Genomic DNA, 16,638 nt, shown 5'->3' with positions numbered 1-16,638 from the left:
CGAGGTTCGTCCGCGACCCAGCAAAGACTCCAAGGATAGAAAATTCATCCGCGACCCTGCAAAGGTTCCGAGGACGGGGGATTCCCGAGGCGAGCGACTAGAATCAGTAAACACTAGTACCTTGCCTAGCCGTCCCATCCCCGTATCTTTACATTTAATGCACTCTATACTAAATTGTATTCCTTATCCTATATAAGGGGGGTACATGCCACTTTGTAAGCGGCAGATGTTGCTCCAATTATTTCTTTACAAGTGCAATAATATCTCTCTCTCTCTCTCTCTCTTTTCTCTCTAACTTGTTCGTTCTTACTAGCTCGAGGCTACCCTTAACATTAGTAGTTTTAGATTGGTTTCTTACTTATTCTTCATTTATTACTTGGTATTGGCCATAAAGATCCTTGCTTGATTATATTCTAACTGTTATCCCATCCCGCCCAGATATTGGCATCGAGGTCCTCTATCGACCAGTCCGAAGCCAGGGCAACAAACCCCTCGGTTTGACTACTGCCCTATTTTAGCTTGTGTTTCTTCGTCGAATTCCATCTTCCCAGCATCAACTGCTCTAATAACTAGCTCGAGAATAGATCATGTATTTTTAGAATCCCATTTACAAATTTAATTGTCGTTACCATTTTCACGGTAAACAAGCTTACTCTCAAGCTCATGTTGAGCCTTTCTAACCACTTCCTCTCCCTCAGTGTTTTCCATTCATGTTTTTGTTTGTTTTTTCAACAAGTTATGTTCTCTAGTTACTTCTTCCATTTGTTCCCATAAATCTTCAAAGGAAACTACCATATCATCCCTTTCTTGCTCTGTAGCTGCAATTTTCTCTACTAGAGTATTCTACACTTTGCTAAGGTTCTCTATGGTTTTCTTCAAGTCAACAACCACTACCATCAAATCATCTCTAGATTGTTCAGCATCTCCTAGCTCTATGATTAGGGCATCATTATCATTAACAAAACTATAATATGTATCAATTAGAACATTTGCTAATGACATCAATTTCTTCGAAGAGTAGGACTTCAGATTTTCTCTTAACATCCTTGAAATTTACCTCATCATTGTCATCTTCTTCATCCTCATCGGACTGAGCCATCAAATCAAACAATGAATCATCTTCATTTTGAATTGCCATCATGGAGTTGCTTCCTGCATCTGGTTCCTTTTCTGATTCGCTGGAGGAGTCTCCCCATGCAACAAGAGCTTGCTTCACGACATTGTTAGTTGTACTTTTTCGATTTAATCGTTTGTCAGGAAACAGGTTCCTTTTTGCTACTTTGTCAGAGTTGTGTTTGTGATGCTCTTGTTTCAGAAATGGGCAGTCTTTAATGAAGTGTCTAGGCTTTCCACACTTATGACAACAACAATTTACTTTGGAATTCCTGCTGGAACTTCCTTTCTTTGGGATCCCACCATTTTTGTGACCCATCTTCTGTAATCTTTGTGGGTTGATTGAATTTCCTTGAAGTTTGGTGGAGCAGCCATGTAGATCCTTTCTAGGAGTTAATCTTTTAGAAAGAACCTGATCTAATACCAATTGTTAGAAACTATGCGTCCACTAGACTGTATAGAGAACCGAGTTCTCTATAAGTTTCCCATGAAAAGACTAATGAACCAAGCTGTATAGCGATCTGGTCCTATATCAGTTCCCACAGTGCTAACTACTGAACCGGTATGTAAATGAGATATAGAATAAGTTCCCACTGTGTAGAGAACAAGATTCTCTATAAGTTCCCACTGTAAGCAACAGACTGTAAAACCAGCCAGTATAGGGAATCGGGTTCTCTAATTATTCTCACAATATCTCGGCATTAAGTAAAGAACACAGAGGATTTTTACGTGGAAAAATCCCAACTCAAGGGGACAAAAACCACAACCTACACTTGTAGGTTTTCAACTTCACTAACTTGTAAACCCCTATTACAAGCTACTTTGTAATAACTCCTATTACAAAGGATTCAACTCAACTAACTTGTGGTACTCTCACCACAAGCCACTTTGTGACTCTCTAGTTACAAAGACTTTGACTAACTTGTGATACTCTCACCACAAGCCACTTTGTAATAACTCTATTACAATAACTTCAATCACTCTAGCTTGTAATAACACTATTACAAACCACTTTATAACTCTCTAGTTACAAAGACTTCAACTTGTGACTAAACCTAGTCACAACATAAACTGGAGAGCTACGAATTTGGGTTTCTTTAAAACAGGTTCTAACAATCAAGATAGGAGTTACAATGAATAACAAAGACTCAACAAACCTAAGGACTTAAGATATCTTCAATCTTGGATCTGGTCCTTAAAGTTGAAGCAACTTTGTTCTTGAGAGAGGTTGTTCTTGCACTTGAGAGGATATTTTCGTTTCTGATTTTGCAAGTCTTGGAGAAGGATGTTTTGTGCCTTTCACCAGGTTTATAATGCAAAAGACATCACAATGGTGATGTCAAATCTTGGTTAGTACATGCCTTTTCCCAAAAGGAAGTGACTGCTGCACTGTCTGCTGAACTGTTGCGTGTACAATTGCAGGCAGTCATTTTCTGCAGTTGCTTTCCAGTTGTATGTTGACTTAGACTTCTTTTAGGGGAACACCAAGGTATCAGGCCCCTAATCTGGTTCCCGTGAATCTAAAGCACACTGCCCAGATTATCTTTCGTCGATTAACTTGAATGATTATACCTGGCATGCTTCACGTCCTTTATCTGGTTCTCTCATGAAGTAAGTTATTTTACCTTCCTTGATTGTATTTATACTTGTGTGACATCACTTACAATGATGTAAGAAAGGTAGGAAAAAAGTCTTCCATAGAAAGTTGACTTCTGCACTGTTCCTGTACAATAGCGTGTGCAGGCAGCAACTTTCCTGCTGGAGAGTTGACTTCATACAGTCTCCTCGGGAACTGGTAGGGACCTAATCCCTCAGCTGTTCCTTCCACTCTTCCTCACTTGTGTCATTGCTATCAGCTTTGAGTACCAAGTTCTTTTCTTTCTTTAGTTCTCTTCTTTCACTGTCTATCTTCCTATTCATCTAGTAGGTCTTCAGATTTCCAACCAGCTCTTCTATGGTCAGTTCCCGCAAGTCCTTTGATTCAGTAATAGCATTCACCTTGCTTTCCCAAGGGCTGGATCCCAACCTGGAACATTGTGATCTCAGGGTCTTGTAAATGTGTAACAAGTTCCTTATCTGGTTCTGGATGGTACGTTTGTTAGATCATCAAAACATAAAGTAAAGTACTTGTGCCCAAGGTACTTGTAACATATCACTTACACTAACCTGTGTGAAGATGTCCAGTTAGACAAATCGAAGCACCTTCTAGCCTAAAGACCTTAGATTTTAAAGCATGCATTGCACTATTTTCCTTCGATCGGATTTTATCCCAACGACAAGGTTTTTAGCGAGGCGACATCTACATGCTACTAAAGAGAACTTAACAAGTATTCAAGGCTTCTCTTCTATCAGCCTCAAATACTGAGGGGCAGGCCCCCGGGAGATCACCTCCCCGGAGAAATCAAGATGAGTCAAAGAGGGTCTCGATAAAAAAAGATGTATCGGTCGAAACGGTCAAATGAACCATATCCGCATAGAATAATCGAACCCTCGAGGACGAAAACATGTATAATTGTACCAAGTAATCAAAAGAGTATCTTCTACCATCAAAACACCTTGCTCTTTGCTATTTTTACAAGAAACGGCCCCATAGCCAGAAATTTCACGAACGCTCAGGGACTGACATCAAAAACTCGTTTACAAAGAACGGCTCCAAAGCCAAAAACTCTCGACGTCTCGGGGACTGTCGACGACTGTCACCCCATCGAGCTACCAAAAAAGTCGAGGCTGTAAGACCCCAACCGAGCGACCTTAAGCCCGAAATCCCTCCATGTGGCAATACCAAATCTGTAAGACCTTAAGCAAGGCATGAATTATGCTTGTACCAAGTAACATATCTGTAAGAGCTCAAGCAAGGCTTGAATTATACTTGTACCCAGTAACATATCTGTAAGACCTCAAGCAAGGCATGTGCAAGTTTATAAGACCTTACAAAGGGCATAATCCTGATTTTAAAGTCAAGGCTATATATTCGTACTTGTAAGACCCCTAAAAAGGCATACCCTCAATATAAACACCAAGGCAACCTCACTCGGGGACTAAAAGGCTACGGCCAAATACAATGACTACGTTCTTAAGCTCCGACCAAACTAATGCGACTCGGGGACGCCCGACCGTCGCCATAAAATCACAGGCCTTCAATTACCTCGAAAAATACATCAAAAAGAACCGGTTACTCAGGCTACCCTCGCATAAGCAAAAGAGCTTCAAGCATATAAGCTCAAAATGAAAAGGCTTCGAAATATTTCAGCCATCAAGCGAAACCTCCCGAGGTTCTCACTTATCGCTACATAATGACTCACAGTTGAGGTTCTTATCGAACCATCGAAGGGTCGGGCGAACACAAAACTTCAAAAAAGTCTTTAACAAGGGAAAAATAAATCCTATATTAGAGGTCGTACTGACCCAACACATAAGAGCCTAAGCGACAGCCTATATTAGAGGTCGTACCGACCCAATGCATAAGAGCCTAAGCGCCATCCTTTATTAGAGGTCGTACCAACCCAATGCATAAGAGCCCAAGCGCCAGCCCATATTAGAGGTCGTGCCGACCCAACGCGAAGGAGCCTAAGCGCCAGCTTAAAATTCAAAAACTTAAGGGTCAACGAGCTCGAGTCAAAACCCGACTCAAAGACTGAGCCCGAAACGGTTAACTAAAAAGTGCCTAAGGGCAAATGCGTAAGAGCCTATGGGCTAGCCCAACGATCCCTAGGGCCGATTTGTAAACCTAAGGGTTTTCCCTCGAAGATCAATTCGTCTAGCTAATCATTGACAAACGTCAAAATTCAAAACAAAAGAAAGCCATACACAAGCAAAGGGAAATTCATGAAAAGTGAAAACCGGAAAGCTTCTTTCTATATGTATATGTGAAATAATACAAGGCCTCATTTACAAAGATCTCTAAGAGAATTGCACGTAGAATTAGAAAGGAAAAGCCTAGTCTACTTTCCCCTCGGGGACTGCGGCTCCATCGGCCTCTTCCTCATTATCTTCGACATCGAATGCGAGGAACTTGGCGTCGTATTCATCCGCCTTGGTCTGCGCTATCTCTTCCGAGAGATCGAAGCCCCTAGCATGGATCTCCTCAAGGGTTTCCCTCCAGGATCTACACTAGGCATATTCATTACTTCTACTGTCCCGATCGGAAGCCCCTCTCAACTCAGCTCAAGCGTCGGCACCGTCTTTTAAATAGACAGCCACTTTCTCGTCAGCCTTAGCTCGAATCTTCAGCTTCAGCCCGAGCGTCCACGACCTCGGCCTTCATCTCCAAAAGATCATACTCGAGCCTTGCAATCCTGTTTGTTTAGACCAGGTAGTTTTCACGAGCATTTCGAAGTTGCACCTCGAGGGCAGAAGCCTTGGCCAAAGCATTCTTCTTGGCCGCAACTTGGGCATCTATCGAGCCTTTAGCTCATTACACTCATACTTGGCCTGACCAACCTCGCCCCAAAGGCGCTCCAGGTCCTCCGAATTTCTAGGTTACATGTCTTTCAAGGTAGCCTTCAAAGTCCAGGCTTCGACTCGCCTCATATCGAAGGTATACCAAATCCTTTGCCTTTTTATCACAAAAAAATTTAAGGGATTTCTCCCCGTCCTAGGCTTTCCGCAACCGAGCTTTACGGTGGAGCGGCTCAAACTTGAGCTTGTCAAAGGCCTATGGAAGAGAAGCTCAGTGAGAAAATGATAATGCAAAGCTGAAAACTAACAAAGTCAACCAAAACTCACCATATAGTATAGCCGCTGAGCCTCTTCAAAAGTCGAGCGTGCATCTACTGGCCTGGTCTCATCGGCCCCAGTTGAATCACTCTCGGCGAGGATATGATCGCTCGAGGCCCTGCTTGATTTAGGTAGCCCTTGGCCTCGAATATCCCTTGAAGTACCTTCGACGGGAGAGAAAGATGGCGGCAGAAAATTCGTATCCCTTGAAGCAACTTTGACAGGAGAAGGAGATAGCGACGAAAGATCCTTGTCCCTCGAAGTACCTTTGGCCAGGGAAGAAGACGGTGGCAAAAGAGGAGTCACTCCCCGAGGCTAGAAATCTCGGGTATTGCATGCTCAGCTGCCCCGAGAGGCCTCTCGGCTTGAGCCATCGATGTGTGTTCGCTCCCTTCTGTTGCACCAATGTTCGCACAATGGCTGACATCTACATGATCTACCTCGATGTTTGCATCTCCTTTACGCCTCCGGACAGACCTTGCCTCACTATAAGTCTCCTTGCCCACCGAGGATTCCTTGCGCTTGTTATCGCTCTTCGGTCCCGAAGCCCAAGATCCTCCCTCCTCTCCAAGAGGGCATGGTCTCATATCAGAAAATTCTCCAACGCCTGCAGTAGAGAAGTTTGGGAAGCACTAAAAGAATGATATCCACAAAGTTACGGGACTTGTCTATTCTAAAAGGTCGTTTAAGCGTACTAAGGGGGCCAAAAGGGCGACGATTGGACGCCTACAAATTAAAGCCTCAGGGCAGTATCTATCTCATCGAAGCAGACACTCGATTCGACTATTAAGCCCAAGGGCTATCTGAGTTCGCGCCAATTCTCACTCGGGGACTATTCATGAAGCCTCAGGGCTATCTCTATTTTGAGTTCGAGCCAATGCTCGCTCGCCTATTAATCCCATGGGCTACCGGAGTTCGAGCCAATTCTCACTCGGGGACTATTCATAAAGCCTTAGGACTATCTTTAATTCGAGTTCGAGCCAACGCTCGCTCGACTATTAAGTCCAAGGGCTGCCCGAGTTCGAGCCAGTTATCACTCAGGATTTGTTAACAAAGCCTCAGGGCAATCTTTATCTCAAGATCAGATTCGACTATTCGTAAAGCCCCAGGGCTACCTACTTATCAAGTTTAATTTGAACGCTCCCTCGATTATTTGAAGCCCAAGGGCCACCCGAGTTCGAGTGTATCCTCGCTCAGGGACATTCTATAACGCCTTAATGCTATCCTCATTTTTTAAGTTCAAGGCAAATTTTTGCTACATTGAGGGGCACCCGAGTTCAAGAAAACTCTCACTCGGGGGACTATTTGTAAAGGCCTAAGGGCTATCTTTATTTTCAGATGATCAATCAAACTCATCCCTCGAGGACTATCAACAGGGCCTAAAAGGTCTAAGCTTTATTTTAAATACGAGGCCTCACTCTCACTCAATTCGAACTCGGAAGTCCCTGCGGCCTAAGTTTGTATTAGATCAATCCAGACTTAGTCCGAGGGATGGAAAAGGGTTTCAGGGAATATCATAGTATCCAATCGAGAACCAAAGGATTTCCTATATCCGGGTCCAGTATTCGAACTAATCGGTAAAGTCACATGCTCGGATTTATCACAAACACAGGCAAAAGGGAATCCAGCACAAGTCAAAGGCAAATTGAAGAAACTTTTGTATTAATAAACGATGATTACAAAAGCCCATGAGGGGTCCTTACACAGAAATAAAGATGCAAAAAACAACAGCTAAAGAGCCTAATCTACTTTCGAGGATATATCCTCGGGAGCGAAATCTGCGAGAACCGTTTCCGCGAGGGCCCCATTTTGATCTTCAGAGAAATATCTTCGAGAGTCTCCTCCAAAGCAGCTATTGCCTATCAAAGAGAAAAAGCTTTTAACAAGCAGGGAGAATTGTGCCTTGGTGAAACATTTTGCGAGTATGGGTCTCGTCAGCACTACTATTGTGAAACCACTTCTTGAGAAATTGCACCGGTGTGGGATGCAAAAGTTAGTAGATAATGCCACCTCACTCCATGGAAAGCAAAAGGAATGGGGTGTCACACCAGGTTGAAGTTAAGAGAGATGAGCAGCGGTTCACGGTCCACATATCTTCTGATACGGAAAGAGTTTGAGGTCCTTCCCTCATTATTTCGATCCAACAACAACAACAACAACTCAGCATAATCAACAACAACAACAACTCAGCATAATTCCACTCAGTGGGAAAAAGGTTTGAAAAAGAGCCATGTCATAAGTGACAAGGTTGTTGTCGTATGACCTTATGGTCACGAGTTTGAACCATAAAGATAGAAATTTGGAAGATGATGCAGAGAAGAGAAAGGGCCAGAGGCTGTTGAAAAGGGATTGGATGAAGTCTTGGCTCGAACACCTCCCCCTCCCATTTATAGAAGGAAAAAAACGTATCAACGGCGCAATCAATGCTTTTGGGGAAACGGATCGACAGCGCAATAAATGCCTTTTTGAAAAATAAACCGACAGTATAATTAATGCTTCTAGGAAGACGGACTGATAGGATGTTCTCAGTCACTTAGAGCACTGACGTCACGAGCATGATGTCATCACGAGAGGTTCGAGAAAATCAAGGTCAAAATCGTTTCTTATCGTTTTCGCTCTAAGAAACGCGGGGACTATCTGTATACGGCTAAAATCGAAGAGTCCGATTTTATGATCGTTACGACGATCCATAGCTTGTTCTTTTGAAGGTTCGAGGGTAGCTCGAGGTTCGACCCCGAGGATCCTCTATGTTCGATCTCGGGACAGTGCAAATCGGTGGCTATGATGGACAAGCGGAAAATTCCCAAGGCACGTGGTTAGAACTGACAAGGTCTACTAGGCTAGTACAAATCCGTACCATGGGATTAAATGGTTGTACCAGCGGCATATCTTTGTAATAAATGCACCTGTACTATGTTGTGTTTCCCCCTTCTATATAAAGGGGACCCTTGTGATTTTGTAAGACACATGATATTCAATACAAGAACATTCTCGGCTCTCTAACTTAAACATATTCTACTTTCATTCCTTTGACTTCATTGCTTACATTTACTATGTCTTATTGATTGTTCTTCATTTATTACTCACCATTAATCATAAAGAGTCATCATCAAAGCTCTTAGAACTGTTAGTCCTTCATAGGTCATCCACAGCCTAATGCTCTAGCTCGACCTCGAGGCCCAGCATAAGCTAGCGGGAGACCCCGATTCGCGGCCATTCGGTTTGCATATCACATTATCTTCAAGCTTTTATCTCATTTTCCAGTCTCACACGTAGCATCTATTGCCTAACAACTAGCATTAAAATAAATTACGTATTTTTAGAACCACAAAATCAAATCTAATTATAATTACCATTTTCAAGGTAAACAATATCAACAGATTATATGACTTATAAACCCTCCCATTCTTTTAACTTCTTCATTAGTGAGAAATTAATTCTTTTTTGTAGTTGCACATATTTTTTTTATCCTAGGCATGAGAAGCTGAAGCTAACAAACATTCGTTGCAGGCAAAAAAATAGTTGAGATTAGTGCCAAAGTTGCAGGAATCATGATAATAACACCGGTAATTATCTTGGAATAATGACACTGTATAACCGCTCAAAAAATAATAGCAAAAAAAGTATATATTTTTTGTATATATAAAAAATTTATAAACTTTTTCGGTTACTAAATGTATACTTTTTTGGTCGAAAAAGCCCTTATGTTGGCCTTCTTAAAGTCATTATCATCGCTCCTGCAACCGCGACAATAGTCCCAATTATTATGGGTTTGGTTGTGAATGCCTGTAAGCTCACCTTTTAATCGAGCTTAGGATAAACAAAAACATATGCAAATTTGTTGAGTTGTCCCACATTAGAGGGATTTGAGGTCATTGGTCTCCTTATATGGCTTGGGCAATCCTCACTTCACAAGCTAGCTTTTGGGGTTGAGTTAGGCCCAATGTCCATTCTTATCACGGTATCAGAGCCAGACTCATCCCAATTATTGTTACCGATGTTGGACCCCCATTTATGTTGTCCACGCTCCAGAGGCCTGGGCGTGAGGGGGGTGTTGAGTTGTCCCACATCGGAGGTATTTGAGGTCCTTGGTCTCCTTATATGGCTTGGGCAATCCTCACCTCACAAGCTAGCTTTTGGGGTTGAGTTAGGCCCAATGTCCATTCTTATCAAAATTAAAAAAAAATATTAGTATCTCAACAAAAACAACAACAACAAACCCAATATGATCTCAATAGGTGGGGTCTGGGTAGAATAGTAGGAATATTAGTATCTCACTATTTGGGAATTCTTAATGATGTAGGAATATTTTGGCTTGAATCTTGGTCTAGCAGTGAAGGATATGGATTTGAAGCTAATTAAGAAGGGTTCAACATATAATCGACAAGTATATGGGACTTTCTTCTACTGGCATGGATTTACGGGATTAATTTTTGTTAATACAATGGAATGATTCTATCCGACGGATCTCAAAATATAAAGATATAGTGCTTGTAATTTTGCTTTTTTCTTCCTTGTTGAATATGCCTTAAGCTTTATGCTCAATGAGTACTGATCAGCTTCAAATATCATTTTTTTTCGTGTGAAAATATTCAAGATCGATGTCTCAATTTAAATTAGAAATTATGCGTAATTTGTCTCTACCTCAACTGTAATGAGCAAATTTATAAATATGGAGAGAATTTTAGCCTTTAAAATGCATCACAAAGAGAAATACTTCCTATAGATGTGAAATATATTTATATTCATGTGGAGATAAACGGGCATACGTTTTTGTGACATGAGATTGGAAGCTCATTACACATTGAACATAAAGCTTGGCATATCAATTCACATAATACCTGAATTTTTCTTAATCATTTTCATAGAATATTAGTACAAAATTTCATGGATTTACTAAGGACTTGTTTTCAAAATGAAGGGTCCAGTTGCAGCATATCTCAGTTTTTCACTTGCAGTATGTCTAATTGAAGGGAGTTTATCTTTGACTTGGAGACTCAAACTGGGAAGAACTGTTGAGTTAGCATCCCATTTGAAGAGCACACATTTACCTGCAACAAACATGCATAATCCATCTTCATGTACATTCCAATAACAATATACATCAGGAGTGTGACAAATGCGAGAATTATTCAAGTTAAACAACTCGAAAAACCCGTGTTTCTCCCCTAATTTCACGTCACAAGAAAGGGTGTTATCTTCTCCAGGAATAATGCTCATATAGAATTCAACAATATGACCTGGTGTCATTATGAATTTGTCGCGAGCATCAATTCCATGTATATAACATCTTGCCGAGGCTGTACGTGGAGTTTCATTTTTCACAATAACATTGATCGGGTAATGAACGGGGCTCTGTGAATTAACTGATGAAACTGCCAAAAAACTAAGTAAGAAGAAGCAAATTACTAAGTAGTGTGATGAGGAAGGCATGTTGGTTTTGTTTCTTGTTATGCTTGGTTTTCTTGTTATTGTGGGTCCAATTTATAGTGATTATTGTATGTTCATATGGTTTTGGATAAACTTCTTCATTAGCATAACAACTTTTTAATGAAACTGTTTTGCTAGTCTTACCAAGAAGTCTTACCATCTTCGAGATTTTCTGTTGACTTTTAGTGTAAAGTTAGTAACTTTTGCCCCTTGTTTGGAAACTAGGAAAAACTATGCTTAAAAAAGAGAAAACTGGTAGAACTTTGCATATCTTGTTCAGTTTGACAAAGCATAAAAGGAAGGTAATTAGTGTTCCTAATGGACAAAGTTCCATATTTTAGTGACATAAATGCATATTGTTGGAACACAAGGTCAATACCTGTAAGTTTTCAACTAACAGTCAAACAACAAAGCACTACATATGAACACATAGGCCTAAAATAACTCATGTTAATTGTGAGAAACCTACATCAGCATAATACTAACTCTCCACTTCTGTTGAGTAAATTAGGACATATTAAATCAAATGTTTGTGACAAACCATTTCCATATCTGTAGTGATTCTGACAACTAGGAGCTGGCATCAGTACTATTGAATGTAAACAATATCATAACATAGATAAATCTTACCAAAATGAGTACAGAACATTCTCAGAGCAGGGAAGCAGTCAATAGTCATCTTCTGGACTATTTTCAGTTTGAAGTTATTTGTTGCATGACTATTTCTTCAACTCTATCCACGAAGACTGAGATACTCTGTCGTGAATTTGTATCCAACGAGTTTGCCACTTCCTACAAACACAAAATGAAGCAAAGATCACAAGGCCAAAAACCTTGAATTAGGTTGTGCTAGACTCCTAACATCAGAGAGACAATAAGCCAGCCTTTCCTTTCTTTCCACAAGAAAAACCGCATTAGCATGAAATTTTTCATTTAAAATAAAGCCGATAATTGACCCATCGAAACCTTTTCCCTATAAATTGGAAAATTCCCTTTTGAGGAGTGACTTGAGCTCTTGAGAGACAGACATGAGGGTCAAACCAGAGGTGGTTAGTGGCCAACCTTGAGGTAGCTTTATGAAAGCATCGATTCCACCAACCATATGAGCTAGCTACTATCATCTCTTCTCTATCCACGTATTCAAATGAATGCCTGTTTGATTTGAGTAGATATGAGTACATAAGCCAAAAAGATATCAAATAAACGCTAGATCAGACACCAACAAAAACACTTAAAGCCACTATCAGATATGGGAAAACAAATCTAGAAATTTGTGGGGGTTAAAGAACAACAGCTTTTGTTAACTATAACAATATATAGACTGCTTTAAATACCAGTGGTGTATCTACATAGAGAACTTGGGTTCACGTGAACACATGCTTACACCCCCAACTCCTGTATACTAGTGTAAATAATTTCTGGGAACAAACAAATAGCAAACTTGAGAACCCATTCTCAAGAATATTCAGTGGTGCAATGGTTATGAGTTGCAAATTCAGCGGACCACTGGTTATATTGGCAATATGTTTAAATTGCTTTCATGAGTAGGATCGATCTACTATACAGAACTTCATTTTTTGTTTTATTTTCGTTTCTTTCACTTCTTTCAAGTCATTATTTTTCTAATCACTGTTCCTTCCCGACCCATGTCCCAGGCACAATATGTTTGCTAATGGTGCACCCATCCTTTAGAAATCCTTGATTTACCGTTGTCTATTACCTGTCATCAAGCACAATCCGTCTTAGAAAGATCTCTAACACATGGGAAAACGACTCAAGATGTCATGTTAAGTGGTATTACCGTGTCAAAAACAGTTACAATTATTGTCTCATTACAACATAATGTATTTATAGCTACGAAATCTCAGCTACAAATTTAAAAATCGTGGCTAATACATAACAATAGCCACAAAAATTAAAATTTTATGGCTATTTACAAATTCAAAAAATTTGCTAGCCACGAAAATTAAATTGGTAAAGCTAATTCTTCATTTTTGCTATAATTTCTAATAATCGTAGCAGTAATTGCCTAAATAGCTACAAATTTGTTGCCCCAATAAATTGCGTAGCTAATTCATACGTTTTAGCCACGCATTAAAAGTTATTATAGCAATAGTAACCTTTTAACTACAATAAATTATTTGAAATACATATTGTAGCTAAAGAAATACATTTGCTTAAAGTTATAAAAAACTGTGGCAATAGGTAAATGATATAGCCACGGATTTATTGTTATGACATAATATTATAGCTAATTGTTAGTTTTTAGGCTACGACGTAAAGTGACTGTAGCAAAAGTAACCTTTTAAACCATAATAAAAATATTTAAAATAAAATATTATAACAAAATAAATATTTTTGCTTCAAGTTCTAAAAAATTATGGCAAATAATTGGCTTAATAATCTATTATTTGTCGTTACAGAATAATCTAGCCATAATTTATTGGTCTGATAAAAATTTCATAGCTAATCATTAACTTTTGTCACAGGTTGAAAACTCGATATAGTAATAAATAACCTTATAAGCCTATGAAATTATTCGAAACAAAATCTTGTAGCTAAATAAATATTTATACTTCAAATAATAATAAAAATAGTTAGCTTAAAAAAATGAAAATGGTTGCCATGACAAAATGATGATATTTTGCTCGATTATGAAAATCATGACAAGAGTTGTCTAACACTATTAAGTAATAAAAATATTAATGTCAAATCTACACTTTATTTTTTTCTTAAATAAGATAGAAATAGTAATTGTATATGATTAAGGATGAGAATAGTAATTGTATTGAATATAATTATTTAAAATGCAAAATTAATTTTTATTTCTCAAACAATATTTACCTGCTTATAGCAGCAAAACTTATCAGTTGACTTTTTTAGACTTATCAAACTCATATTTATATTTATTGTAGTTGTTGTTAATTATATAATTTTGTATTTAAAATTTAAAAAATTGTTATTAATAGTTTAGGTATTTAAGAAGTCATTTTTAAATAACTGCTCATGTATTGAAAGATTTTTGTCACGACCCAATTTTCAAACCCGGTCGTGATGGCGCCTCTCGTGAAGACAAGGCCAGCCAACTAACCCAAATCGTCTCTTTAATATTTATTAAACATAAACGAATAGGTTGATATAAGCTTAAACGACAATAATAACCAGTATGTACAACCAACAAACCCGACCGGGGTGTCACAAGTCACGAACATCTAAAGAAAAACCTTAACACAACTACAGGCCAATAAATATATACAAGTAAAGTTTCTGGAAAATAAAAGACAACATCCGGTTCCGCGAACACTGGCGGTCACCTTAACTCAGCTAACAATAATAATACCTTCAATCCGCTAATACACGCTACCGGGTGAACGATACATGCAACTGCACGCGAGATGCAGGGAGTAAAGTGAGTACTTCCAACTCAGTGAGTAATAGAAGTAAATAATAACTGAGCAGCAAGAAATCACGTAAAGCAACCAACGGGCCTGTACAGAAGCCGGGTACAATTTTCGAGAAAAACAGTGAAATCAGAGAACTCTTTAGAAATATTTCGGCTCAGTTCAAATCTCTTATGAAAATGTCCTTTCAATAATTACGAAAACTGTTCAAAATAGTTAGTGCTGATTAACACAGAAAATCCGCCCCTCTGGCACAATATCACAGCATAGCAGGTAATAATACAAATAAGTAGCAAGATGAACACATAAAAGTTCGCCCCGCGGGCACGAATTTCGTTACTAGTCAGTCATTGTTACCTGACCGGTCAGCCATTGTACCTGTACCCAACGCGTGTTTCAGTGACCATTGTTACCACTGGTCAGCCATTTTTACCTGATGGTCAGCCATTGTTACCTGACCAAAACAACGTATGACAGTTTATTGTTACCACTGTCCAATTCTAATGGGTACCCGCGCTCACTGTGGGTGTGCAGACTCCGGAGGCTCCATACAGACCTCAAGCGCTATATCAACATAAGGCTGAAAGAGCTCTGGTGCATTAGTCATACAGAGGAGGCCTCTTGACAACGCACGTTCTGCCACATCACAGCACGAGCTCACTGGAGTATTGTGAGGAGAGGGGCGCTCCGAAAGCTCTTCAGGCCTCCTCACTACAATACAACTCTGAAAGAGTGTATTTGGGAGGAGAGAGACTAGGCGTGAAATGCTCATCTCTAAGCGGACAAGGCCTCGAAGTTGTGCTGTGAGAAAGGGCTATTCAGGGCCTCAATGTTGATATGTACAGGCTTTAGGCTTATGTTGATAATAGCGCTTGGGCTGTAAGGAGCCCCTCCGGAGTCTGCACACCCACAGTGAGCGCGGGTTAACCCATTTAGAATTGGACAGTGGTAACAATAACACTGTCATACGTGTTTTGGTAGGTACATGGGTGACCATCAGGTAAAATGGCACCAGTGGTAACAATGGCACTGGAAACACGCGTTTGGGTCAGGTAAACAAATGCTGACGCGGTCAAGGTAAACAATGACTGACTAGTAACGAATTGGTGCCCGAGGGGCGAAACTTTTATGTGTTCCATCTTGCATACTTATTTGTATTATTACTGCTATGCTGTGATATTGGTGGCAAGGAGGGCGGATTTTCTGTGCTTAATCAGCACTAAACTATTTTTGAACAGTTTTCGTAATTAATTGAAAGGACCATTCATAAGAGATTTGAACTGAGCGAAATTTCTAAAAGAGTTTCTATGATTTCACTGTTTTTCTCGAAAATTGTTATCCCGGCTGTCTGTACAGCCCGTTGGTTGCTTTACGTGATTTCTTGCTGCTCAGTTATTATTTACTTCTTACTCACTGAGTTGGAAGTACTCAACTTTACTCCCTGCATATTCGCGTGCATTGCATTATCGTTACGCACCGGTCGGGTATTAGCGGATTGAAAGTATTTATTGTAGGCTGAGTAAGGTGACCGCCAGTGTTCGCGACCGATGTTGTCTTTTATTTTCCAGAAACCTTTACTTGTATATATTATTGGCCTGTTAAGTGTGTTAAGGTTCTTTTAGATGTTCGTGCTTGTGACACCCCGGTCGGGTTAATGTGGGTTGTACATACCTGGTTTATTATTGTTCGTTAAGCTTATTCCCTATTCGTTTAGTTAATAAATATAAAGAAGCGATTTGGGTTAGTTGGCTGGCCTTGTCCCTTCACGAGGGCGCCACACGACCGGGTTTGAAAATTGGGTCGTGACAAAAAGCTCTTCAATACATGAGCAGTTATTAAATGACTTCTTAAAATACCTACACATTAATACATTTAATTTTTAAATCAAATTATTATTAACCACTACTAAATAAAATATGAGTTTGATAAGTCTAAAAGTCACTGATAAGTTTTTGCTGCTATAAGCAGGTAAATTATT

General features: G+C 39.6%; 1 protein-coding gene across 1 annotated transcript; it reads right to left on the bottom strand.

Moving 5' to 3' along the window:
- Positions 1-10,554: 10,554 nt before the first annotated feature.
- LOC109211227 lies at positions 10,555-11,273 on the bottom strand. The gene has a single exon (XM_019374732.1). It carries the CDS (start codon positions 11,260-11,262, stop codon positions 10,726-10,728), a length of 537 nt encoding a protein of 178 aa, XP_019230277.1. The 5' UTR covers positions 11,263-11,273; the 3' UTR covers positions 10,555-10,725.
- Positions 11,274-16,638: the final 5,365 nt, after the last annotated feature.

Source organism: Nicotiana attenuata, unplaced genomic scaffold (genome assembly GCF_001879085.1).
Source record: "Nicotiana attenuata strain UT unplaced genomic scaffold, NIATTr2, whole genome shotgun sequence".
NCBI lineage: Eukaryota > Viridiplantae > Streptophyta > Magnoliopsida > Solanales > Solanaceae > Nicotiana > Nicotiana attenuata.
The sequence above is the reverse complement of the archived record's forward strand: the minus strand, read 5'-3'. Positions and strand labels throughout refer to the sequence as shown.